The 27,806-nt window shown below is 43.5% G+C and overlaps 1 protein-coding gene across 2 annotated transcripts in view; it reads left to right on the plus strand.

The window, feature by feature from the left end:
• LOC139764290 (uncharacterized) overlaps positions 1 to 27,806 on the plus strand; it is a 450,745-nt gene that overhangs the window by 417,606 nt on the left and 5,333 nt on the right. For both annotated transcript variants that reach the window (XM_071690773.1, XM_071690774.1), the window contains 3 exons: positions 871 to 979; positions 19,787 to 19,939; positions 26,802 to 26,955. In XM_071690773.1, coding sequence (XP_071546874.1) covers positions 871 to 979; positions 19,787 to 19,939; positions 26,802 to 26,955 — 416 coding nt within the window. The remainder of the gene's footprint in view (positions 1 to 870; positions 980 to 19,786; positions 19,940 to 26,801; positions 26,956 to 27,806) is intronic.

Below are 27,806 nucleotides of genomic sequence, written 5' to 3' on the forward strand. Positions count from 1 at the left end.
CATGTTATATACAACAGTGTGCCATGTTATATAGAACAGTGTGCCATGCTATATAGAACAATGTGCCATGCTATATAGAACAGTGTACCATGTTATATAGAACAGTGTGCCATGCTATATAGAACAGTGTGCCATGTTATATAGAACAGTGTGCCATGTTATATAGAACAGAGTGCCATGCTATATAGAACAGTGTGCCATGCTATATAGAACAGAGTGCCATGTTATATAGAACAGAGTGCCATGCTATATAGAACAGTGTGCCATGCTATATAGAACAGTGTGCCATGCTATATAGAACAGTGTGCCATGCTATATAGAACAGTGTGCCATGCTATATAGAACAGTGTGCCATGTTATATAGAACAATGTGCCATGCTATATAGAACAGTGTGCCATGCTATATAGAACAGTATGCCATGCTATATAGAACAGTGTGCCATGTTATATAGAACAGTGTGCCATGTTATATAGAACAGTATGCCATGCTATATACAACAATGTGCCATGTTATATACAACAGTGTGCCATGTTATATAGAACAGTATGCCATGCTATATAGAACAGTGTGCCATGCAATATAGAACAGTGTGCCATGCAATATAGAACAGTGTGCCATGTTATATAGAACAGTATGCCATGCTATATACAACAATGTGCCATGTTATATACAACAGTGTGCCATGTTATATAGAACAGAGTGCCATGTTATATAGAACAGAGTGCCAGTGGATCGCTAGATGCGTGGTTAACGTCGTAAACAAATGATATATCTTGAGGTTTGATTGTCTGTGTTGGAGACACTTAATCATCATTATTTTTCCATTTTCCAATTTTCTTTTCATTTTCCATTTTTCTTTTCCCTTGCAGACGTTGTGTACGGCGCAATGATTCCCGAACCAGACTACAGCGATGAGGAGAGGGACGCGCAACAGCCCTGCCTTACGTCCCTGGTCGCAAGGAACAACCAAGTGAATTCGTAAGTCCGCCCGTCGTCCCCCCTCTAGCACCCAGAAAAAACCCCCAGCGTTTTCTATCCCTATCGTACTTCTATCGTACGACGCGCCAAGCGAGGCCAATATATATATATATATATATATATATATATATATATATATATATATATATATATAGGGGAGAAAGAATACTTCCCACGTATTCCCTGCGTGTCGTAGAAGGCGACTAAAAGGGGAGGGAGCGGGTGGCTGGAAATCCTCCCCTCTCGTTTTTTTTTTTTTTAATTTTCCAAAAGAAGGAACAGAGAAGAGGGCCAAGTGAGGATATTCCCTCAAAGGCCCAGTCCTCTGTTCTTAACGCTACCTCGCCAACACGGGAAATGGCGATTATGAAAAAAAAATTATATATATATATATATATATATATATATATATATATATATATATATATATATATATATATATAGATAGATAGATAGATAGATAGATAGATAGATATTTATCATACTATTCGCCATTTCCCACGTTAGCGAGGTAGCGTTAAGAACAGAGGACTGAGCCTTTGAGGGAATATCCTCACTTGGCCCCCTTCTCTGTTCCTTCTTTTGGAAAATTAAAAACGGGATGTGTGTGTGTGTGTGTGTGTGTGTGTGTGTGTGTATGTGTGTGTGTGTGTATGTGTGTGTGTGTGTATGTGTGTGTGTCGTATTTTTGGGATGGTTGTACGCTGGTGTATTGAGTAGGCAGGACCAGGGGGGGAATGGTTGGGGGTTCGAGGGGGGTTGAATCAAGGTGGGGGAGGGGTTGTAGGTTGAATCAAGGTAGGGGGGAGGGGTTGTGGGGGTTTTGGGGGGGTTGAATCAAGGTGGGGGGAGGGGTTGGGGGTTGTGGGATTGAATCAAGGTGAGGGGGAGGGGTTGTGGGGTTGAATCAAGGTGGGGGAGGCGGTTGTGGGGTTGAATCAAGGTGAGGGAGGGGTTTTGGGGGTTGAATCAAGGTGGGGGGAGGGGTTGGGGGTTGTGGGATTGAATCAAGGTGAGGGGGAGGGGTTGTGGGGTTGAATCAAGGTGGGGGAGGGGTTGTGGGGGTTTTGGGGGGTTGAATCTAGGTGGGGGAGGGGTTGGGGGTTGTGGGATTGAATCAAGGTGGGGGGAGGCGGTTGTGGGATTGAATCAAGGTGAGGGGGAGGGGTTGTGGGGTTGAATCAAGATGGGGGAGGGGTTGTGGGTTGTGTGGGGGGGTTTGAATCAAGGTGGGCGTTGGGGGTTGGGGGTTTGAATCAAAGTGGGGGAGGGGGTTGTGGGGTTGAATCAAGGTGGGGGAGGGGTTGGGGGTTGTGGGATTGAATCAAGGTGGGGGAGGGCTTGGGGGTTGGTGGGGTTGAATCAAAGTGGGGGGAGGGGGTTGTGGGGTTGAATCAAGGTGGGGTGAGGGGTTGTGGGGGTTCGAGGGGGATTGAATCAAGGTGGGGGAGGGGTTGGGGGTTGTGTGGGGGGGTTGAATCAAGTTGGGGGTTGGTGGGGGGTTGAATTAAGGTGGGGAGAGCTTGGGGGTGGGAGGGTTGAATCAAGGTGGGGGTTTGGGGTTGGTGGGGGGTTGAATCAAGGTGGGGGAGAGCTTGGGGGTGGGAGGGTTGAATCAAGGTGGGGGTTGGGGGTTGGTGGGGGGGGGTTGAATTAAGGTGGGGGAGAGCTTGGGGGTTGGTGGGGGGGTTGAATCAAGGTGGGGGTTGGTGGGGGGGTTGAATTAACGTGGGGGAGAGCTTGGGGTGGGAGGGTTGAATCAAGGTGGGGGTTGGGGGTTGGTGGGGGGGTTGAATCAAGGTGGGGGAGAGCTTGGGGGTGGGAAGGTTGAATCAAGGTGGGGGTTGGGGGTTGGTGGGGGGGTTGAATTAAGGTGGGGGAGAGCTTGGGGGTGGGAGGGTTGAATCAAGGTGGGGGTTGGGTGGGGGGGTTGAATAAAGGTGGGGAGAGCTTGGGGGAGGAGTGGTTTGAATCAAGGTGGGGCGTTGGGTCGGTGGGGGGGGTTGAATCAAGGTGGGGGACGAGCTTGGGGGTGGGAGGGTTGACTCAAGGTGGGGGTTTGGGGTTGGTGGGGGTGTTGAATCAAGGGGGGGGAGAGATTGGGGTGGAGGGTTGAATCAAGGTGGGGGAATGGGTTGGGGGGTTGTGGGATAGAATTATGGTGGGGGAGGGCTTGGGGGTTGGTGGGGTGAATCAAAGTGCGGGGGAGGGGGGGTCTGTGGGGTTGAATCAAGGTGGGGTGAGGGGTTGTGGGGAGTTCGAGGGGGATTGAATCAAGGTGGGGTTGTGGTGGGGGGTTGACTCAAGGTGGGGGTTGGGGGTTGGTGGGGGGGGTTGAAATGTAAGGTGGGGGAGTGCTTGGGGGTTTGTGGGCGGTTGAATAAGGTGTGTGGTTGGAGGTTGGTGGGGGGGTTTGAATCAAGGTAAGGGGGGAAGAGCTGTGGGGTGGGAGGGTTGACATCAAGGTGGGGGTTGGTGGGTTGGTGGGGGGGTGAATGAAGGTGGGGGAGAGCTTGGGGGTGGGAGGGTTGAATCAAGGTGGGGGTTGGGGGTTGGTGGGGGGGTTGAATTAAGGTGGGGAGAGCTTGGGGGTGGGAAGGTTGAATCAAGGTGGGGGTTGGGGGTTGGTGGGGGGGTTGAATTAAGGTGGGGGAGAGCTTGGGGGTGGGAGGGTTGAATCAAGGTGGGGGTTGGGGGTTGGTGGGGGGTTGAATCAAGGTGGGGGAGAGCTTGGGGGTTGGTGGGGGGGTTGAATCAAGGTGGGGGTTGGTGGGGGGGTTGAATTAACGTGGGGGAGAGCTTGGGGTGGGAGGGTTGAATCAAGGTGGGGGTTGGTGGGGGGGTTGAATCAAGGTGGGGGAGAGCTTGGGGGTGGGAAGGTTGAATCAAGGTGGGGGTTGGGGGTTGGTGGGGGGTTGAATCAAGGTGGGGGAGGGGTTGTGGGATTGAATCAAGGTGGGGGAGGGGTTGTGGGATTGAATCAAGGTGGGGGAGGGGTTGTGGGATTGAATCAAGGTGGGGGAGGGTTTGTGGGATTGAATCAAGGTGGGGGAGGAGTTGTGGGGTTGAATCAAGGTGGGGGAGGGGTTGTGTGATTGAATCAAGGTGGGGGAGGGGTTGGGGGTTGTGTGGGGGGTTGAATCAAGGTGGGGGAGGGGTTGTGGGATTGAATCAAGGTGGGGGAGGGGTTGTGGGATTGAATCAAGGTGGGGGAGGGGTTGTGGGATTGAATCAAGGTGGGGGAGGGTTTGTGGGGTTGAATCAAGGTGGGGGAGGAGTTGTGGGGTTGAATCAAGGTGGGGAGGGGTTGTGGGGTTGAACCAAGGTGGGGGAGGGGTTGGGGGTTGTGGGGTTGAATCAAGGTGAGGGGGAGGGGTTGTGGGGTTGAATCAAGGTGGGGAGGGGTTGTGGGGTTGAATCAAGGTGGGGGAGGGGTTGTGGGGTTGAACCAAGGTGGGGGAGGGGTTGGGGGTTGTGGGGTTGAATCAAGGTGAGGGGGAGGGGTTGTGGGGTTGAATCAAGGTGGGGAGGGGTTGTGGGGTTGAATCAAGGTGGGGGAGGGGTTGTGGGATTGAATCAAGGTGGGGGAGGGGTTGTGGGGTTGAACCAAGGTGGGGGAGGGGTTGGGGGTTGTGGGGTTGAATCAAGGTGAGGGGGAGGGGTTGTGGGGTTGAATCAAGGTGGGGGAGGGGTTGTGGGGTTGAATCAAGGTGGGGGAGGGGTTGTGGGTTGTGTGGGGGGGTTTGAATCAAGGTGGGGGTTGTGGGGTTGAATCAAGGTGGGGAGAGGGGTTGGGGTTGTGGGGAGGGGGTTGTGGGGTTGAATCAAGGTGGGGGAGGGGTTGTGGGGGGGTCGAACCAAGGATGCGCGCGTTGGTTCACATACACATTGCCATGCGCCGTGTGGCGCCCTCACATGGCCGAACAGTGTATTCAGCCATGAATATGTATACATATACATTCTCTCTCTCTCTCTCTCTCTCTCTCTCTCTCTCTCTCTCTCTCTCTCTCTCTCTCTCTCTCTCTCTCCGGGAGGCCCCTGGGGGCGCGGGGGGTGGAGAGAAGAAGAAGGGTTCGTTGTGGTATCAGCGCGCGCCCGCGCCCGCGCCCGCGCCCCCCTTTCAACCTGCAGGTGGCTTAATGCGTGTGTTCTCTGCCGTGTTTACCACGGTTTGTGGACGCGCCGGGTCATATCTGTGGGCCTGGCTCTCTCTCTCTCTCTCTCTCTCTCTCTCTCTCTCTCTCTCTCTCTCTCTCTCTCTCTCTCTCTCTCTCTCTCTCTCTCTCATGGCGAAATCTCGTCTATGATAGGTAGATGCCTCCCACAAGCATATATATATATATATATATATATATTCCTATGAGTCTACGGGGGAAAATGAAACACGATAAGTTGCCAAGTGCACTTTCGTGTCATAATCACATCATCAGGGGAGACACAAGAGAGAAATATTAAGCCAGTTGATATACATCGAAGAGACGAAGCTAGGACGCCATTTGGTAAACATATATATATATATATATATATATATATATATATATATATATATATATATATATATATAGATAGATAGATAGATAGGGGATATTCCCTCAAAGGCCCAGGCCTCTGTTCTTAATGCTACCTCGCTAACGCGGGAAATGGCGAATAGTATGAATATATATATATATATATATATATATATATATATATATATATATATATATATATATATATATATATATGTGTGTGTGTGTCTGTGTGTGTGTGTGTGTGTGTTTATGGCCTTTACGTTCCCTGATGAACGAAAACCTTTGAAATCCTTGTGGATTGCATTCATGTCATTAACATACGCCTTTGAGAATTATGATAGGCGACGTAGTCGAGCGATTATAATCCTCTAAATGCTTTTCTGGTCATACGTTCCTGAATCTGTGTTCGTGACCGTCTTAACAGAAGTGACGCCATGAATTTGTCCCATTTGGAAAAAAAAAATGGCGGGTGTTTTTCGTATTTGGGAAAAATAATGGCGGATGTTTTTGAACTATGAAAAGGGGGGAACTCGGTTTTAAATAAATTAGAGACATATTATCGTTAGGATATTGAAAGATCAGATAATAAAGGCCTAAATTTAAGTCTAGATGTTTGAAAAACTTTTTTTTTTTACGTTCATAATTATGATCTTAACTTGAGAGAAAGACATGAGGGGGGGGGGTTTGTTTATTTCACCAGCCAATCAGCGAAGAGCTCTGTGAGTTTCAGCCAATGAGCGAAGAGCTTTCTGAGTGCCAGTCAGTCCCTCAGCAAATCAGCGAAGAGCTTTCCGAGTGCCAGTCAGTCCCTCAGCCAATCAGGCATGCGATCGCAGGCATCATGGCGGTCCTTTCCAAGAAGACGTCTTAAACTTTGGGAAACTTTAATTACATTGTTTTTTTACCACAAGACAGTAATTTGGAGACGTAAAAGTGATATTATGACCTCCATCATGTCGTCGGGGCGAGGGTCACGTGCTGGAGGCTCTGCTGGGCCCAAAATACCGCGTAAATCAGGTAATTTGCCAGGACGTACAGAGGGTGAAGGCGATGTTTACCATTTCAGACAGTGAATTTTAGGTTCATTTTGGCTCGTGGGAAATTATTTTTTTTTGGGGGGGAGACGATTCTGATCCACATTTCTATTACAAAATACTTGTGCTTCCGTCCCAACTCCCAACAGGAAACCCCGATTTCTAAGTCGAAATGGTAATTTTGCCGACAGGAGCATTCGCTCTCCCTTAGAAATTTGTGGTTGACTTTATTAATATGTATATTTTCAGGTATAGCGTCGTGGATTTGATGTTTTCATGTTATTATTGGTAATCCGGCTGATTAATTTTTTTTCTTTGTAATTTCCATATGTAGCAGCCAATAAGTTCAGGAGGTCCACTTGTATTCCTAGAAATTTGGGAAAAACACAGTCTATTTATATATATATATATATATATATATATATATATATATATATATATATATATATTTATATATCTTTCATACTATTCGCAATTTCCTGCGTTAGTGAGGTAGCGTGAAGAACAGAGGACTGGGCCTTTGAGGGAATATCCTCACTTGGCCCCCTTCTCTGTTCCTTCCTTTGGAAAATTTTTAAAAAAAACTGGAAGGGAGGATTTCCAGCCCCCTTCAGCTCCGTTCCCTTTTAGTCGCCTTCTACAACACGCAGGGAATACGTGGCAAGTATTCCTTCTCCCCTATCCCCAGGGATGATATACATATATATATATATATAATATATATATATATATATATATATATATATATATATATATATATATATATATATATATGTGTGTGTGTGTGTGTGTGACGTGACTGAAAAAAGGCCTGGATTTTTGTGGAGGGCTAGAAACCTTTACCTTCTCCTGTATTACCACTCTTCAAAAACCCAGGAAAAAGGAGGAAGAGGAAGTGCCAAGGTGTGATTTGACCTCGAGGACTCAGGCTAGAGTGCCTGAATGTTGTTCTGCTGGAACGTAGATAACACAAAGGGAACAGGTGCTGTCTGGTGATAAAATCCTGGTAATTCTGGCTCCAAGTGGAATTTTGAAGTTGGAGGACAATGTGGGCGGAATGGTTCAGGAATTTTCTAATCGTAAAACTCACTGCAGTTCAATGCCCAAGAAGGAACCGTGGGAGTGTTAGTAATGTTAGCTTAAAGAAAGTGGTTAAAGGTTGATGTTTGAACAAAAGTAGACTATGAGTTAGCGATTTTGTACCTGGTAGTGAGAGGAGGTGAGAAGAAAGGGTGGTGATTTTACAGTTTCTGCCTTTAGAAATGTTTTGATGAGTGATATATATATATATATATATATATATATATATATATATATATATATATATATATATATATATAGTTAGGGAAAATGATTTGGTAAACAGAGAAGAGGTAGTAAAAGCTTTGCGGAAGATGAAAGCCGGCAAGGCAGCAGGTTTGGATGGTATTGCAGTGGAATTTATTAAAAAAGGGGGTGACTGTATTGTTGACTGGTTGGTAAGGTTATTTAATGTATGTATGACTCATGGTGAGGTGCCTGAGGATTGGCGGAATGCGTGCATAGTGCCATTGTACAAAGGCAAAGGGGATAAGAGTGAGTGCTCAAATTACAGAGGTATAAGTTTGTTGAGTATTCCTGGTAAATTATATGGGAGGGTATTGATTGAGAGGGTGAAGGCATGTACAGAGCATCAGATTGGGGAAGAGCAGTGTGGTTTCAGAAGTGGTAGAGGATGTGTGGATCAGGTGTTTGCTTTGAAGAATGTATGTGAGAAATACTTAGAAAAGCAAATGGATTTGTATGTAGCATTTATGGATCTGGAGAAGGCATATGATAGAGTTGATAGAGATGCTCTGTGGAAGGTATTAAGAATATATGGTGTGGGAGGCAAGTTGTTAGAAGCAGTGAAAAGTTTTTATCGAGGATGTAAGGCATGTGTACGTGTAGGAAGAGAGGAAAGTGATTGGTTCTCAGTGAATGTAGGTTTGCGGCAGGGGTGTGTGATGTCTCCATGGTTGTTTAATTTGTTTATGGATGGGGTTGTTAGGGAGGTAAATGCAAGAGTCTTGGAAAGAGGGGCAAGAATGAAGTCTGTTGGGGATGAGAGAGCTTGGGAAGTGAGTCAGTTGTTGTTCGCTGATGATACAGCGCTGGTGGCGGATTCATGTGAGAAACTGCAGAAGCTGGTGACGGAGTTTGGTAAAGTGTGTGGAAGAAGAAAGTTAAGAGTAAATGTGAATAAGAGCAAGGTTATTAGGTACAGTAGGGTTGAGGGTCAAGTCAATTGGGAGGTGAGTTTGAATGGTGAAAAACTGGAGGAAGTGAAGTGTTTTAGATATCTGGGAGTGGATCTGTCAGCGGATGGAACCATGGAAGCGGAAGTGGATCATAGGGTGGGGGAGGGGGCGAAAATTTTGGGAGCCTTGAAAAATGTGTGGAAGTCGAGAACATTATCCCGGAAAGCAAAAATGGGTATGTTTGAAGGAATAGTAGTTCCAACAATGTTGTATGGTTGCGAGGCGTGGGCTATGGATAGAGTTGTGCGCAGGAGGATGGATGTGCTGGAAATGAGATGTTTGAGGACAATGTGTGGTGTGAGGTGGTTTGATCGAGTAAGTAACGTAAGGGTAAGAGAGATGTGTGGAAATAAAAAGAGCGTGGTTGAGAGAGCAGAAGAGGGTGTTTTGAAATGGTTTGGGCACATGGAGAGAATGAGTGAGGAAAGATTGACCAAGAGGATATATGTGTCGGAGGTGGAGGGAACGAGGAGAAGAGGGAGACCAAATTGGAGGTGGAAAGATGGAGTGAAAAAGATTTTGTGTGATCGGGGCCTGAACATGCAGGAGGGTGAAAGGAGGGCAAGGAATAGAGTGAATTGGAGCGATGTGGTATACAGGGGTTGACGTGCTGTCAGTGGATTGAATCAAGGCATGTGAAGCGTCCGGGGTAAACCATGGAAAGCTGTGTAGGTATGTATATTTCCGTGTGTGGACGTGTGTATGTACATGTGTATGGGGGGGTTGGGCCATTTCTTTCGTCTGTTTCCTTGCGCTACCTCGCAAACGCGGGAGACAGCGACAAAGTATTAAAAAAAAAAAATATATATATATATATATATATATATATATATATATATATATATATATATATATACACACACACACATATACATCTGTGAGGTAATGAACCTTACCTACCTGAGGGCATTAATAAAGCTAACATGAATACAATTCTTAGAATGGTGCCATTGGATAGGACAAGAAATATTGGATTTAAATAAAGAAAAAATGAATTCAGATGTGGGTAGATATTGGTTCGGAAATAGGGTAGTAGATTTATGGAACAAGCTGCCAAGCATATTAGTGGAAGCTCGGTCTTTTAGGTAGCCTTAAATGAAGGTTGGATGTGTTTACGGGTTCAGGTGGTTGGTTGTCGGGTGGACAGACTCAGGACCAGCCTAGCATGGGCCAATAGGCCTCTTGCAGTGTTCTCACTTCATATGTTCTTATTTACTTCTGACAGGAATTTTGTAACTTCTGTGGAATGTTAACTGGAAGAATACCGAACTTTTTTTTTCTAAGAGACTGAGTGTTATAACTGTAATGCAAGGATTTCAGTCTTGTTGCTCGAGGACAAGAAAATATTGGATTTGAATAAGGAAAAAGTAAATTCAGATGTGGGTAAATATTGGTTTGGAAATAGGGTAATAGATTTATGGAAAATTAGGAAAAGCTTCTAAAATTAGCTGAAAGAGGAATGGTGATGGAGAATTCTTGGTTTATAAAAGTTGTGGAAGTAAGTATACGTGGTTGAATAGAGTTGACGTCAGAGGTCAGTCAGCATTATTGGTTTATGTAGTGATTGATAGACATGCAAAAGGAGAGGTTCTTAGATGTGAATGTGCTGATTAGAAGGCCAATCAATAGATTGGCATGCCATTTCTTGCTTTAGGTTGTATTATAGTTTGCAGTTGTGTAAGGAAAATGATAGTCAGTATAAGAAAGATGTGGTGAAAAAGAGTAGACTTTTAAAAAGGCCTGTGCAGAGACCTCAAGGAAGATTGAGTGAAGAATAACATAGTCAATATAAGAAAGATGTGGTGAAAAAGAGTAGACTTTTAAAAAGGCCTGTGCAGAGACCTCAAGGAAGATTGAGTGAAGAATAACATAGGGTAAGATTAAGTGGAACAAGGGAGGAGTGGGTGGTATTTATGGGAGCTACTTAAATTTGTGGTTCAAGTATGTTGCAAGCAGAAAGTGGGATGACGACAGGTGAGAAAGGGTAGTGAGTGGTACATTGAAGTTAAATTGCATGTGAGAGAGGAAAGGAAAATGTATAGATGGTATCTGCAGGGTTGGAGTGCAAGTGACAGGTAGAAGAAGTTGAAATAGAGCAGTAAGAGGTCAGGAGAAAGAAATGAGAGCTGAAGAAGGGGCAGATGAAAGATGCGTTTAGTACTGAAGAACTTTTTAAAGAAAAAAAAAATGTTTTGGATGGAGATCAACTGCTTGAGATCAAGGTTGGTGATATAATAGAGGGAGGATAGCGATTGACATGGCTTTGATGGTAGACTTCGGAGAAAAGCTCTGAAAAGGTGGTAATAGAGTTTTAGAGAGTAAGTGAAAGGAGAAAGTTGAGAATTATTGTAAACACAAGCAAGGTAATGATGTGTAGCAGGGGCACAGGAAAGGAGAATTTGAATAGGGAGGAAGAGGAGGGCTTTTGGAACATGGGAATGAACATGGCAGCAGATGGACTCATGGGAGTCGTAATATAGGAGAGAAAGCTAAGGTCCTGGTCATGTAGAGAAAAGTGTAGAAGAGTTTATTGTGTTGAAGGTTTAATGTTGGGACCAAAATGCTAAAGAATGTAACTTGTGGACTTACTGAAAATTAAATGCCTGAGGATGGTTAGTTGGTATGAGGTAGTTTGATCCTGTAAAGTATGATAGTGTAAGAAAAAAAGTGTGGTGGTGAGCACAGTTTCATTGAGAGAACTGACTAGGATGTGCTAAAATGGTTCAGACGTACGAAGAGGATAAGTAAGGAAAGACTTGCTAAGAGGATCTACGTGTCAGAAGCGAAGGAGACCAAGAAAGATTCGGACGTGGCTTTAGGATAACAGGATCTGACCGCTTTGTAGGGCAATAGGTATACATAGAATAGAATTAATTGGATTGATCTCGTATATGGGCTGAACCAGGATATATGAAACAATTAAGGAAAACCAGGATTCGTGGCTGATGATGATAGGCTTTAAAGAGTGGAATAGTGCAAATGACACTTGTTCATATGCTCTGGATGCTACCTCACCACATTGGGAGAAGCAGTTATGCTTGAAAATGTATATGTATGTATATTTATTTATATGGTCTTGCCAGACTCCTTGAAAGTGGTTACACAGGAAGTGAAACCACATCATCAGTAAGGTTGTATAATCGCCGTTGGTCGAAAAGGAGTGGGAGTCCATTATATCCCTGCTTCTGAACGGAAGAATTGTACAGGTTTTCATATAAGAGGAAACTTTATGGATGGAGAGTGTTGAAAGTAATTGAGCATGGAAAAGAGACTTGTGTGAAGAATTATCACGAGATTGAGCATAGAATGGCAGAAGGTGAGACTAAGCAAACTTACGGGAGTGGATAAGGAATAGGATGTATTAAGGTAGTAAAGAGAAGTGTATAGAAGGTGGGCAGAGGAGAATGTGGGGTGAATGGTTGAATGTTTAAGCATAAGTAGGGTGAGTGATGGGGCGAAGGTTCAGGTAACTTTGAGGGATATGTGGTGAGGCCATTTTATAGGAAGGCAAAAATGGGTGTGTTTGAAGGTTCCAACGATGTTGTGCAGATGAGAGGCAAATGACTGGGAGATGTATAAAAGAAAGAGGTAGGAGGTCAAGAGAAGGGTGAAAAGGTGAAAAAGAGGGCAAATGAGAGTTGGGGTGAGAGAGTATCATTAAATTTTAGGGAGAATAAAAAGATGTTTGGAAGGAGGTAAATAAAGTGCATAAGACAGGGGAACAAATTGGAACATCAGTGAAGGGGGCTAATGGGGAGTTGATAACAAGTAGTGGTGATGTGAGAAGGAGATGGAGTAAGTATTTTGAAGGTTTGTTGAATGTGTTTGATGATAGCATGGCAGAAATAGGTTGTTTTGGTCGAGGTGGTGTGTGAAGTGAGAGGATTAGGGAGAATGATTTGGTAAACTGAGAAGAGATAGTAAAAGCTTTGCGGAAGATGAAAGCCGGCAAGACAGCGGGTTTGGATGGTATTGCAGTGGAATTTATTAAAAAAGGGGGTGACTGCATTTTTGACTGGTTAGTAAGGTTATTTAATGTATGTATAACTCATGGTGAGGTGCCTGAGGATTGGCGGAATGCTTGCATAGTGCCATTGTACAAAGGCAAAGGGGATAAAAGTGAGTGCTCAAACTACAGAGGTATAAGTCTGTTGAGTATTCCTGGTAAATTATATGGGAGGGTATTGACTGAGAGGTTGAAGGCATGTACAGAGCATCAGATTGGCAAAAAGCAGTGTGGTTTCAGAAGTGGTAGAGGATGTGTGGATCAGGTGTTTGCTTTGAAGAATGTATGTGAGAAATACTTAGAAAAGCAAATGGATTTGTATGTAGCATTTATGGATCTGGAGAAGGCATATGATAGAGTTGATAGAGATACTCTGTGGAAGGTATTAAGAATATATGGTGTGGGAGGCAAGTTGTTAGAAGTAGTGAAAAGTTTTTATCGAGGATGTAAGGCAGTTGTATGTGTAGGAAGAGAGGAAAGTGATTATTTCTCAGTGAATGTTGGTTTGCAGCAGGGGTGCGTGATGTCTCCATGGTTGTTTAATTTGTTTATGAATGGGGTTGTTAGGGAGGTGAATGTAAGAGTTTTGGAAAGTGGGGCAAGTATGCAGTCTGTTGTGGATGAGAGAGCTTGGGAAGTGAGTCACTTGTTCACTGATGATACAGCACTGGTGGCTGATTCGGATGAGAAACTGCAGAAGCTGGTGACTGAGTTTGGTAAAGTGTGTGAAAGAAGAAAGCTTAGAGTAAATGTGAATAAGAGCAAGGTTATTAGGTACACTAGGGATGAGGGACAAGGCTACTGGGAGGTAAGTTTGAATGGAGAAAAACTGGAGGCAGTGAAGTGTTTTAGATATCTGGGAGTGGATTTGGCAGTGGATGGAACCATGGAACCAGAAGTGAATTATAGGGTGAGGGAGGGGTGAAAGTTCTGGGAGTGTTGAAAAATGTGTGGAAGTCGAGAACGTAAACTTGGAAAGCAAAAATGGGTATGTTTGAGGGAATAGTGGTTCCAACAATGTTGTATGGTTATGAGGCATGAGAGGAGTTGTGCAGAGGAGGGTGTATGTTTGAGGACAATATGTGGTGTGAGATGGTTTGATCAAGTAAGTTATGAAAGGGTAAGAGAGATGTTTGGTAATAAAAAGAGTGTGGTTGAGAGAGCAGAAGAGGTTGTGTTGAAATGGTTTGATCAAGTAAGTTATGAAAGGGTAAGAGAGATGTTTGGTAATAAAAAGAGTGTGGTTGAGAGAGCAGAAGAGGTTGTGTTGAAATGGTTTGGTCACATGGAGAGAATGAGTGGGGAAAGATTGACAAAGAGGATATATGTGTCAGAGGTGGGAGACCAAATTGGAGGTTGAAGGATGGAGTGAAAATGATTTTGAGTGATCAGGGCCTGAACATGCAGGAGGGTGAAAGGCGTGCAAGGAATAGAGTGAATTGGAACAATGTGGTATACCGGGGTTGACATGCTTTCAGTGGATTGAACCAGGGCATGTGAAGCATCTGGGGTAAACCATGGAGTTTTGTGGGGCCTGGATATGGAAAGGGAGCTGTGGTTTCAGTGCATTATACTGAGTGTGAACGAATATGGATTTTATTGTCTTTTCCTAGCGCTACCTCGAGCGCATGGGGGGGTTGTCATTTCATGTGTGGTGGGGTGGCGATGGGAATGAATAAAGGCAGCAAGTATGAATTATGTACACGTTTATATATGTATATGTCTGTGTATGTATATATATGTATACGTTGAAATGTATAGATATGTATATGTGCATGTGTGGACGTGTATGTATATACATGTGTATGTGGGTGGGTTGGGCCATTCTTTTGTCTGTTTCCTTGTGCTACCTTGCTAATGCAGGAGACCGACAAATTATAATAAATGTACATAAATGTATGTATGTATGTATGTATGCATAAAACCACTAGGAAAATGACACACAGTAAGTTCCCAAGTGCACTTTCATGTAATGATCACATCATCATGAGAGGTACAAGAATGGGATAGAAGACATAGAACAGTCAGTTGATATACAAGGAAGAGACATAGCAAAGACACCATTTGTGAAGAAACATTACCAGATGGTGGTGTTTAGGTTGGTGTTCGAGTATGGCATCATGCCTGTCATAAAATGTTTATTATGTAGACAAGAAAGGGCACTATTTAAAAATTTTGCCTATGACAGAGCTATCAAGTTTGCATAGATAGACCTTCACAAATATTAATGTTACAATTCTTTGTGTATTTGATAATAGAAGATTCAAGGATATTTCTCATGGTAATGGAGTTACAGTTAATACTAATTGAATTGGCATTACTCCAGTCAATACAATGGACATAATTTTTAACATTAAACAAAGCATTTGATTCTTGTTCTGTTTTTTTTACTCTATTTATGTTGCTTAAGTTTAACATAAAGATCGTTACCAGTGTGCCTAACATAAAACATTACAGTGTTTACAAGGTATTCTGTAAACTCAGCCCACAGAATTTCTGGTGAGTTTTTTATTAAGATATTCTTTATAGTATTGTAATTGTTGATTAAAGGATTTAAGCAACCTAAGCTACATCTCTTCCTTGTATATCAACTGACTGTTCTACGCCTTCTGTCTCATTTTTGTATCTCCCCTCATGATGTGATCTTTACACGAAAGTGCACTTGGGAACTTATTGTGTTTCATTTTCCTATTGGTTTTATGCATATTGATCACATGCACCACTTTGACCTATTGCAATATATGTTTATGTGTGTGTGTGGTCAGATAATGAAGAGCATATGATTCAGGAATATGCTGGAAGCAACCAGGAAAATGAATCATGAAGAGTTGAGCACTTTTGGGATTATTCAACTCTTCAGGTATGAAGATAATGAAAAACTGTAAGGATGGAGTGAAAAAGATTTTGAATGATCGGGGCCTGAAAATACAGGAGGGTGAGAGGCTTGCAAGAAATAGAGTGAATTGGAACAATGTGGTGTCCCAGGGTCGACTTGCTGTCAGTGGACTGACTCAGGGCATGTGAAACGTCTGGGATAAACCATGGAAAGGTCTGTGAGGCGCAGATGTGGATAGGGAGCTGTAGTTTTGGTGCATTACACATGACAGCTAGAGAATGAGTGTGAACAAATGTTGACTTTTTTGCCTGTTTTTCTGGTGCTACCTCGCTGAAGCGGGGTGCAGCGATGCTGTTTCCTTTGGTACGGTATGGGAACAGGAATGGATGAAGGCAAGCACTTATGAATAAGTACGTGTGTGTGTATGTATGTGTCTGTGTATGTGTATTTATATGTGTATATTTAGGTGTTTATGTGTATGTGAGTGGATGGGCCATTCTTCGTCTGTTTCCTGGTGCTACCTTGCTGATGCAGGAAATGGCAATCAAGTATAATAATGATGAATAGATAAATATCACTCAATACCCTTCAATAGCCAGTATTCAAATCCAGGACTTTTTGCATGGTAGACAGGAATGCAAAAGGTCTTGGGTTCGAATCCTGGCTGTTGTAGGGTATTATGTGTTCCATGAAAGTGCACGTTCATATGCACTACATGTGTGTTTCTGGGAAATTGTATGGGAGGTGAAAGCATGTACAGAGCATCAGATTGGGAAGGAGCATTGTGGTTGCAGAAGTGGATCAGGTGTTTGCCTTGAAGAATGTGTGTGAGAAATATTTAGAAAAAGATGGATTTGTATGTGGCATTTATGGATCTGAAGAAGGCATATGATAAGGTTAATACAGATGCTTTGTGGAGGGTCTTAAGAGTACATGGTGTGGGAGGTAAGCTGCTAGAAGCAGTGAAAAGTTTTTATCAAAGATGTAAGGCATGTGTACATATAAGAAGAGAGGAGAGTGACTGGTTAGGGAGGTAAATGCAAGAGTTTTGGAGAGGGGAGCGAGTATGCAATCTGTTGGGGATGAGAGGGCCAGGGAAGTGAGTCAGTTGCTCTTCAATGATGATAGAGTACTGGTTGCTGATTCAAGTGAGAAACTGCAGAGTTGGTGACTGAGTTTGGAAAAGTGTGTGAAAGGAAAAAATTGACAGTAAATGTGAATAAGAGCAAGGTTGAGGAACAAGTTAATTTGGATGTAAGTTTGATTGGAGAAAAATTGGAGGAAGTTAAGTATTTTAGATATCTGGGAATGGACTTGGCAGCGAAAGGAACCATGGAAGCAGAAGTGAGTCACAGGGTGGGGGAGGGGCGAAGGTTGTGGGAGTGATGAATAATATCTGGAAAGAGAGAACGTTATCTCGGATGGCAAAAATGGGTATGTTTTAAAGGAATAATAGTTCCAACAATATTATATGGTTGCAAGGCTTGGGCTGTACATAAGGTTGTATGGAGGAGGGTGGATGTGTTGGAAATGAAATGTTTGAGGACACTATGTGGTGTCAGGTTGTTTGATCTAGTAAGTAATGAAAGGGTAAGAGAGATGTGTGGTAATAAAAAGAGTGTGGTTGAGAGAGCAGAATAGGGTGTGGTGAAATGGTTTGGACATAGGGAGAGAATGAGAGAGGAAATGTTGACAAAGAATTTATGTGTCAAGAGATGGAGGGAACAAGGAGAAGTGGGAGACCAAATTGGAAGTGGAAGGATGGAGTGAAAAAGATTTTGAGCGATTGGGGCCTGAAAATGCAGGAGGGTGAGAGGCTTTTAAGGAATAGAGTGAATTGGAACGATGTGGTATACTGGGGTCGATGTGCTGTCAGTGGACTGACCCAGGGCATGTGAAACGTCTGGGATAAACCATGGAAAGGTCTGTGAGGCTCAGATGTGGATAGGGAGCTGTAGTTTTGGTGCATTACACATGTATGACAGCTACAGACTGAGTGTGAATGAATGTTGCCTTTTCACTATTTTCCTGGTGCTATCTCGCTGAAGCAGGGGGTAGCATTGTTGTTTCCTGTGGGGCAGGGTAGTGTCTGGGATGGATGAAGGCAAGCAAGTATGAATATGTACATGTGTATATATGTATGTCTGTGTATGCGCATGTATATGAGTGGATGGGCCGTTCTTCATCTGTTTCCTGGCACTACCTTGCTGACATGGGAAATAGCGATGGGTGTGTGTATCATGTAGGGTGCATAACCTCATCAGGAGGAAAGGTCAAGTGAGGAATGTGATCACCAGTGACGAGTTGGGTCACCAGATTCAGTGTTTGAGTCATCAGAGGCAAGGGTCGGATCATCAGAGGCAAGTGTCAGTCAGGAATTAGCTCATATATAGTTTGACAGTGCATTTGATTACAAAAGGATCAGATTTGTACATGACTAGGCTGATGTTGAGATTATTATGGTGAGGTGCCTGAGGATTGGCGGAATGCGTGCATAGTGCCATTGTACAAAGGCAAAGGGGATAAGAGTGAGTGCTCAAATTTCAGAGGTATAAGTTTGTTGAGTATTCCTGGGAAATTATATGGGAGGGTATTGATTGAGAGGGTGAAGGCATGTACAGAGTATCAGATTGGGGAAGAGCAGTGTGGTTTCAGAAGTGGTAGAGGATATGTGGATCAGGTGTTTGCTTTGAAGAATGTATGTGAGAAATACTTAGAAAAGCAAATGGATTTGTATGTAGCATTTATGGATCTGGAGAAGGCATATGATAGAGTTGATAGAGATGCTCTGTGGAAGGTATTAAGAATATGTGGTGTGGGAGGCAAGTTGTTAGAAGCAGTGAAAAATTTTTATCGAGGATGTAAGGCATGTGTACGTGTAGGAAGAGAGGAAAGTGATTGGTTCTCAGTGAATGTAGGTTTGCGGCAGGGGTGTGTGATGTCTCCATGGTTGTTTAATTTGTTTGTGGATGGGGTTGTTAGGGAGGTGAATGCAAGAGTTTTGGAAAGAGGGGCAAGTATGAAGTCTGTTGTGGATGAGAGAGCTTGGGAAGTGAGTCAGTTGTTGTTCGCTGATGATACAGCGCTGGTGGCTGATTCATGTGAGAAACTGCAGAAGCTGGTGACTGAGTTTGGTAGCGTGAAAGAAGAAAGTTAAGAGTAAATGTGAATAAGAGCAAGGTTATTAGGTACAGTAGGGTTTGAGGGTCAAGTCAATTGGGAGGTAAGTTTGAATGGAGAAAAACTGGAGGAAGTAAAGTGTTTTAGATATCTGGGAGTGGATCTGGCAGCGGATGGAAGCAGAAGTGGATCATAGAGTGGGGGAGGGGGCGAAAATCCTGGGAGCCTTGAAGAATGTGTGGAAGTTGAGAGCATTATCTCGGAAAGCAAAAATGGGTATGTGTGAAGGAATAGTGGTTCCAACAATGTTGTATGGTTGCGAGGTGTGGGCTATGGATAGAGTTGTGCGCAGGAGGGTGGATGTGCTGGAAATGAGATGTTTGAGGACAATGTGTGGTGTGAGGTGGTTTGATCGAGTAAGTAACGTAAGGGTAAGAGAGATGTGTGGATATAAAAGGAGTGTGGTTGAGAGAGCAGAAGAGGGTGTTTTGAAATGGTTTGGGCACATGGAGAGAATGAGTGAGGAAAGATTGACCAAGAGGATATATGTGTCGGAGGTGGAGGGAATGAGGAGAAGTGGGAGACCAAATTGGAGGTGGAAAGATGGAGTGAAAAAGATTTTGTGTGATCGGGGCCTGAACATGCAGGAGGGTGAAAGGAGGGCAAGGAATAGAGTGAATTGGATCGATGTGGTATACCGGGGTTGATGTGCTGTCAGTGGATTGAATCAGGGCATATGAAGCGTCTGGGGTAAACCATGGAAAGCTGTATAGGTATGTATATTTGCGTGTGTGGACGTGTATGTATATGCATGTGTATGGGGGTGGGTTGGGCCATTTCTTTCGTCTGTTTCCCTGCGCTACCTCACAAACGCGGGAGACCGGAAAAAAAAAAGAAAAAAAATTACAATGGAATTACAAGGTAGTTTGCAAACTATTAGGACTGTGCGACTTCTCTTTAAGTGAATTATTTATTATTCTTTTCATTTGTGGTCACTATTTTTACCGTTGATGTCTTTCAGGAATAACACCAACAACAAAGAAGAAAAGCCTCAGCCAGGTCAGGGGCGGCTTGATGAGCGAGGTCTCATCATGCCTAAGAAGCTCGTCAACCCATGCCTTGAGTCTGCAGACAAAAAGAACCTCCACAGAGAACTAATGTTTAATCAAAAAATGTAAGAATCCCTTGTGGCTATGTTTTATATATATACTGGGGTCGACTTGCTATCAATGGACCGAGCCAGGGAATGTGAAACATATTCATACTTGCTGCCATCATCCATTCCCGTCACCACTCTGCCACACATGAAATGGCACCCCTCCCCCCCCTTCGCAAGGGAGTTTTAGGAAAAGACAACAAAGGCTACATTCGTTCACACTCAGTCTGAAGCTGTCATGTGTATTGCACCAAAACCACAGCTCCCTTTCCACATCCAGGCCCCACAAAACTTTCCATGGATTCCTCAGATGCTTCACATGCCCTAGTTCAGTCCATTGACAGCATCTTCACCCCGGTATACCACATCGTTCCAGTTCACTCTAGTCCTTGCACGCCTTTCACCCTCCTGGATGTTCAGGCCCCAATCGCTCAATATCTTTTTCACTCCATCCTTCCACCTCCAATTTGGTCTCCCACTTCTCCCCGTTCCCTCTACCCCTGACACGTATATCCTTTTTGTCAATCTTTCCTCACACATTCTCTCCATGTGACCAAATTATTTCAACACTCCCTCCTCCTTTCTCTCATCCACACTCTTTTTATTACCACACATCTCTCTTACCCTTTCATTACTTACTCCCACACATTTCCCTTACCCTTTCATTACTTAATCAAACCACCTCACACGTATTGTCCTTAAACATAGCATTTCCAACACATCCACCCTCCTTCGCACAACCCCATCTATATCCCTCTCCTCGCAATCATATAACATTGTTAAAACCACTATTCCTTCAGACATACCCATTTTTGCTTTCCGAGATAATGTTTTCTCCTTCCACGCTCCCAGAACCTTTGCCCCCTCCCCCACCCTGTGACTCTCTTCTGCTTCCATGGTTCCATCCGCTGCCAAATCCACTCCCAGATATCTAAAACACTTCACTTCCACCAGTTTTTCTCCATTCAAACTTAAAAACTTACCTCCCAGTTAACTTGTCCCTCAACCCTACTGAACCTTGCTCTTATTCACATTTACTCTCAGCTTTCCTCTTTCACATACTTTACCAAACTCAGTCACCAACTTCTGCAGTTTCTCATCCAAATCAGCCACCAGCAATGTCATCAGTAAACAACATTTGACACTTCCCAAACCCTCTTATCCAAAACTCTTGCATTAGCCTCCCTAACCACTCCATCCATAAACACATTAAACACCCATAAAGACATCACACACCCGAGCCGCAAACCTTCATTCACTGTGAACCAATCTTTTTCCTCTCTTCCTACTCATACACATGCCTTACATCCTTAGTAAAAAAAATTTTACTGCTTCTAGCAACTTACCTCCCACACCATATACTCTTAATACCTTCCACAATCAGCAACTTACTTCCCACACCATATACTCTTAATACCTTCCACAAAGCATCTCTATCAGCCCTATCATATGCTTCCTCCAAATCCATAAATGCTACATACAAATCCATCTGTTTTTCCAAATATTTCTTACATTCTTCAAAGCAAACACCAGATCCACACATCCTCTACCACTTTTGAAACCACACTGCTCTTCCCCAGTCTGATGCTTTGTACATGCCTTCATCCTCTCAGTCAGTACCCTCCCAAATAATTTCCCAAGAATACTTACAACAAACTTACGCCTTTGTAGTTTTAAGACTCACCTTTATTCCCTATGCGTTTGTACAGTGGCACTATGCATGCATTCCGCCAATCCTCAGGCACTTCACCATGATCCATACATACATTGAATATCCTTACCAAACAATCAACAACACAGTCACCCCCTTTTTTGATATATTCCCCTGCAATACCATCCAAACCCACCACCTTGCTGGATTTCATCTGTAAAGCTTTTGCCACCTCTTCTCTCTTAACCAAACCACTCTCCCTGACTCTCTCACTTTGCACACCACCCCAACCAAAACACCCTATATCTGCCACTCTATCATCATACACATTCAACAAACCTTCAAAATACTCGCTTCTTCTCACTTCATCACTGCCTGTTACTACTTCCCCACTTGCCCCCTTTCACCGATGTTCCCATTTGTTCTCTTGTCTTATGCACTTTATTTACTCCTTCCAAAACATATGTTTATTCTCTTTAAAGTTTAATGATATACTCTCTCAACCCATCTTACACATGTATATATTTCCATACTTGATCACTGTTTCCTGTGTTAGCGAGGTAGCGCCTGGGAACAGACAAGAAGACGCATCCACTCACATGCAAATATAACTTTTTTTTTTTTTTTTTTTTTTTTTTTTTTTTCCCACTGTCTCCCGCGTTTGCGAGGTAGCGCAAGGAAACAGACGAAAGAAATGGCCCAACCCACCCCCATACACATGTATATACATACGTCCACACACGCAAATATACATACCTACACAGCTTTCCATGGTTTACCCCAGACGCTTCACATGCCCCGATTCAATCCACTGACAGCACATCAACCCCGGTATACCACATCGCTCCAATTCACTCTATTCCTTGCCCTCCTTTCACCCTCCTGCATGTTCAGGCCCCGATCACACAAAATCTTTTTCACTCCATCTTTCCACCTCCAATTTGGTCTCCCTCTTCTCCTCGTTCCTTCCACCTCCGACACATATATCCTCTTGGTCAATCTTTCCTCACTCATTCTCTCCATGTGCCCAAACCATTTCAAAACACCCTCTTCTGCTCTCTCAACCATGCTCTTTTTATTTCCACACATCTCTCTTACCCTTACGTTACTTACTCGATCAAACCACCTCACACCACACATTGTCCTCAAACATCTCATTTCCAGCACATCCATCCTCCTGCGCACAACTCTATCCATAGCCCACGCCTCGCAACCATACAACATTGTTGGAACCACTATTCCTTCAAACATACCCATTTTTGCTTTCCGAGATAATGTTCTCGACTTCCACACATTCTTCAAGGCTCCCAGAATTTTCGCCCCCTCCCCCACTCTATGATCCACTTCCGCTTCCATGGTTCCATCCGCTGCCAGATCCACTCCCAGATATCTAAAACACTTCACTTCCTCCAGTTTTTCTCCATTCAAACTCACCTCCCAATTGACTTGACCCTCAACCCTACTGTACCTAATAACCTTGCTCTTATTCACATTTACTCTTAACTTTCTTCTTTCACACACTTTACCAAACTCAGTCATCAGCTTCTGCAGTTTCTCACATGAATCAGCCACCAGCGCTGTATCATCAGCGAACAACAACTGACTCACTTCCCAAGCTCTCTCATCCCCAACAGACTTCATACTTGCCCCTCTTTCCAAAACTCTTGCATTCACCTCCCTAACAACCCCGTCCATAAACAAATTAAACAACCATGGAGACATCACACACCCCTACCGCAAACCTACATTCACTGAGAACCAATCACTTTCCTCTCTTCCTACACGTACACATGCCTTACATCCTCGATAAAAACTTTTCACTGCTTCTAACAACTTGCCTCCCACACCATATATTCTTAATACCTTCCACAGAGCATCTCTATCAACTCTATCATATGCCTTCTCCAGATCCATAAATGCTACATACAAATCCATTTGCTTTTCTAAGTATTTCTCACATACATTCTTCAAAGCAAACACCTGATCTACACATCCACATATAACATATACACACATACTTGTGGATGTGTTGGAAATGAAATGTTGGAGGACATTATGCGGTGAGGTGGTTTGATCGAGTAAGTAATGAAAGGGTAAGAGAGATGTGTGGTAATAAAAAGAGTGGATGAGAGAGCAGAAGAGGATGTGTTGAGATGATTTGAACATATGTAGAGAATGAATGAGGAAATGTTGACAAAGAGGATATATGTGTTAGAGGTGGAGGGAAGAAGGAGCACTGGGAGACAAAATTGGATGTGGAACGATGGTTGAAAGGCATGCAAGGAATAGAGTGAATTGGAACGATGTGGTATACCAGGTTTGACCAGGGCATGTGAAGCATCTGGGGTTGATCATGGAAAGGTCTGTGGGGCCTGGATGTGGAAAGGGAGCTGTGGTTTCTGTGCATTACATATGACAGCTAGAGACTGAGTGTGAACAAATGTGGCCTTTTTTGTCTTTCTGACACTACCTTGCTGGGGGGATCCTGTTTCATTTGTGGCGGGGTGGCGATGGGAATGGATGAAGGCAGCAAGTATGAATATGTACATGTGTACATGTCTGTGTATGTATATGTATGTATACGTTGAAATGTATATGCATGTATATGTGCGTGTATGGGCGTCTATGTATATACATGTGTATGTGGGTGGGTTGGGCTATTCTTTCATCTGTTTCCTTGCACTACCTTGATGACGTGGGAGACAGCAATCAAGTATAATAAATTTTTTTTTTTTTTTTTTTTTTTTTTTTTTTATACTTTGTCGCTGTCTCCCGCGTTTGCGAGGTAGCGCAAGGAAACGGACGAAAGAAATGGCCCAACCCCCCCCCCATATACATGTATATACATACGTCCACACACGCAAATATATATACCTACACAGCTTTCCATGGTTTACCCCAGACGCTTCACATGCCTTGATTCAATCCACTGACAGCACGTCAACCCCGGTATACCACATCGCTCCAATTCACTCTATTCCTTGCCCTCCTTTCACCCTCCTGCATGTTCAGGCCCCAATCACACAAAATCTTTTTCACTCCATCTTTCCACCTCCAATTTGGTCTCCCTCTTCTCCTTGCTCCCTCCACCTCTGACACATATATCCTCTTGGTCAATCTTTCCTCACTCATCCTCTCCATGTGCCCAAACCACTTCAAAACACCCTCTTCTGCTCTCTCAACCACGCTCTTTTTATTTCCACACATCTCTCTTACCCTTACGTTACTCACTCGATCAAACCACCTCACACCACACATTGTCCTCAAACATCTCATTTCCAGCACATCCATCCTCCTGCGCACAACTCTATCCATAGCCCACGCCTCGCAACCATACAACATTGTTGGAACCACTATTCCTTCAAACATACCCATTTTTGCTTTCCGAGATAATGTTCTCGACTTCCACACATTCTTCAAGGCCCCCAGAATTTTCGCCCCCTCCCCCACCCTATGATCCACTTCCGCTTCCATGATTCCATCCGCTGCCAGATCCACTCCCAGATATCTAAAACACTTCACTTCCTCCAGTTTTTCTCCATTCAAACTCACCTCCCAATTGACTTGACCCTCAACCCTACTGTACCTAATAACCTTGCTCTTATTCACATTTACTCTTAACTTTCTTCTTCCACACACTTTACCAAACTCAGTCACCAGCTTCTGCAGTTTCTCACATGAATCAGCCACCAGCGCTGTATCATCAGCGAACAACAACTGACTCACTTCCCAAGCTCTCTCATCCCCAACAGACTTCATACTTGCCCCTCTTTCCAAAACTCTTGCATTTACCTCCCTAACAACCCCATCCATAAACAAATTAAACAACCATGGAGACATCACACACCCCTGCCGCAAACCTACATTCACTGAGAACCAATCACTTTCCTCTCTTCCTACACATACACATGCCTTACATCCTCGATAAAAACTTTTCACTGCCTCTAACAACTTTCCTCCCACACCATATATTCTTAATACCTTCCACAGAGCATCTCTATCAACTCTATCATATGCCTTCTCCAGATCCATAAATGCTACATACAAATCCATTTGCTTTTCTAAGTATTTCTCACATACATTCTTCAAAGCAAACACCTGATCCACACATCCTCTACCACTTCTGAAACCACACTGCTCTTCCCCAATCTGATGCTCTGTACATGCCTTCACCCTCTCAATCAATACCCTCCCATATAATTTACCAGGAATACTCAACAAACTTATACCTCTGTAATTTGAGCACTCACTCTTATCCCCTTTGCCTTTGTACAATGGCACTATGCACGCATTCCGCCAATCCTCAGGCACCTCACCATGAGTCATACATACATTAAATAACCTTACCAACCACTCAACAATACAGTCACCCCCCTTTTTTAATAAATTCCACTGCAATACCATCCAAACCTGCTGCCTTGCCGGCTTTCATCTTCCGCAAAGCTTTCACTACCTCTTCTCTGTTTACCAAATCATTTTCCCTAACCCTCTCACTTTGCACACCACCTCGACCAAAACACCCTATATCTGCCACTCTATCATCAAACACATTCAACAAACCTTCAAAATACTCACTCCATCTCCTTCTCACATCACCACTACTTGTTATCACCTCCCCATTTGCGCCCTTCACTGAAGTTCCCATTTGCTCCTTTGTCTTACGCACTTTATTTACCTCCTTCCAGAACATCTTTTTATTCTCCCTAAAATTTAATGATACTCTCTCACCCCAACTCTCATTTGCCCTTTTTTTCACCTCTTGCACCTTTCTCTTGACCTCCTGTCTCTTTCTTTTATACATCTCCCACTCAATTGCATTTTTTCCCTGCAAAAATCGTCCAAATGCCTCTTTCTTCTCTTTCACTAATACTCTTACTTCTTCATCCCACCACTCACTACCCTTTCTAATTAACCCACCTCCCACTCTTCTGATGCCACAAGCATCTTTTGCGCAATCCATCACTGATTCCCTAAATACATCCCATTCCTCCCCCACTCCCCTTGCTTCCATTATTCTCAACTTTTTCCATTCTGTACTCAGTCTCTCCTGGTACTTCCTCACACAGGTCTCCTTCTCAAGCTCACTTACTCTCACCACCCTCTTCACCCCAACATTCACTCTTCTTTTCTGAAAACCCATACAAATCTTCACCTTAGCCTAAATAGATGAATATGTATATATGTCATTTAACTTAGTGTTTATTTTTCTGAGTCTTTGAATCTTCACAGGGGAGTCAGTGTCTTGAACCAGAAGAGTGAGCTACAAAAGGCAATGGAGAAACACAATGACAAAAAAGTATTGAAGGAACAACAAAAAGAGAAGCAAGCTTCGATGACCCCGTTCCAAAAAGCTCTTGATGAACGAGCCCAGAAGATTGAACAGGTAGGTTGCCCCGAAAAATAATTTTCTTTCTTTGATGGTGTAGGCTCAAGTCATGGGTAGAAGTCTGCTTTATGGCCAGGCCTTAAATAGACTATAATTAAAGTTGAAAACTATGGGAAAGTAAAGAGAGAAAAGGAATGATATATATTTAAGGGCAAAATTTTAATCAAAAGTTTGAATGATAAAGAGCAAAATTGATAGGTAGATATAGAGAGAAGAGAAATATAATCTAAGAATGACAGGTAAATATAAAGAGAAGAGAAAAATAATCTTAGCGTGAAGGAAGTTGTAAACCTGCCCTTTGAAAAGGCAGATTGTAGTTTGTTACAAAAGACATAGTCATGTGATGGAATAGCTTGCTTAAGTATTTAATGGTCTAACTTAAATGGCGGGGGCACTTGTGAAATATTTGATGCTTACAGTTTTGTGTGATTGATCTCAAATTGAGAACATGGATGGAATTCCATGGTGTAGTGGTTAGTGTTCCTGACCATAATGCATTCACGGGTCACCCAGGGTCAAGTGCATGGATTTGAATCCTGTTTACAGAAGTTGTTCCACAGGCAATCCAGCTGTATATTCACTCCTATGGGTTAGTCAATAAAATGGGAACTTCACTCAGGCTAGGGTAGATATGTATATATTTATTATTGTATTTTTTCCCGTATCAGTGAGGTAGTACTAGGGAACAGAAGAAAGACTCATCCACACATATACACACATATATACATATTATTATTATTATACTTAGTCACTGTCTCGCAAGGTAGCACAAGGAAACGGATGAAAGAATGGCCCAACCCACCCACATACACATGTATACACATAAACACCCACACGCACACATATAC

The sequence above is a fragment of the Panulirus ornatus genome, chromosome 49 (assembly GCF_036320965.1).
Source record: "Panulirus ornatus isolate Po-2019 chromosome 49, ASM3632096v1, whole genome shotgun sequence".
In the NCBI taxonomy this organism is placed as follows: domain Eukaryota; kingdom Metazoa; phylum Arthropoda; class Malacostraca; order Decapoda; family Palinuridae; genus Panulirus; species Panulirus ornatus.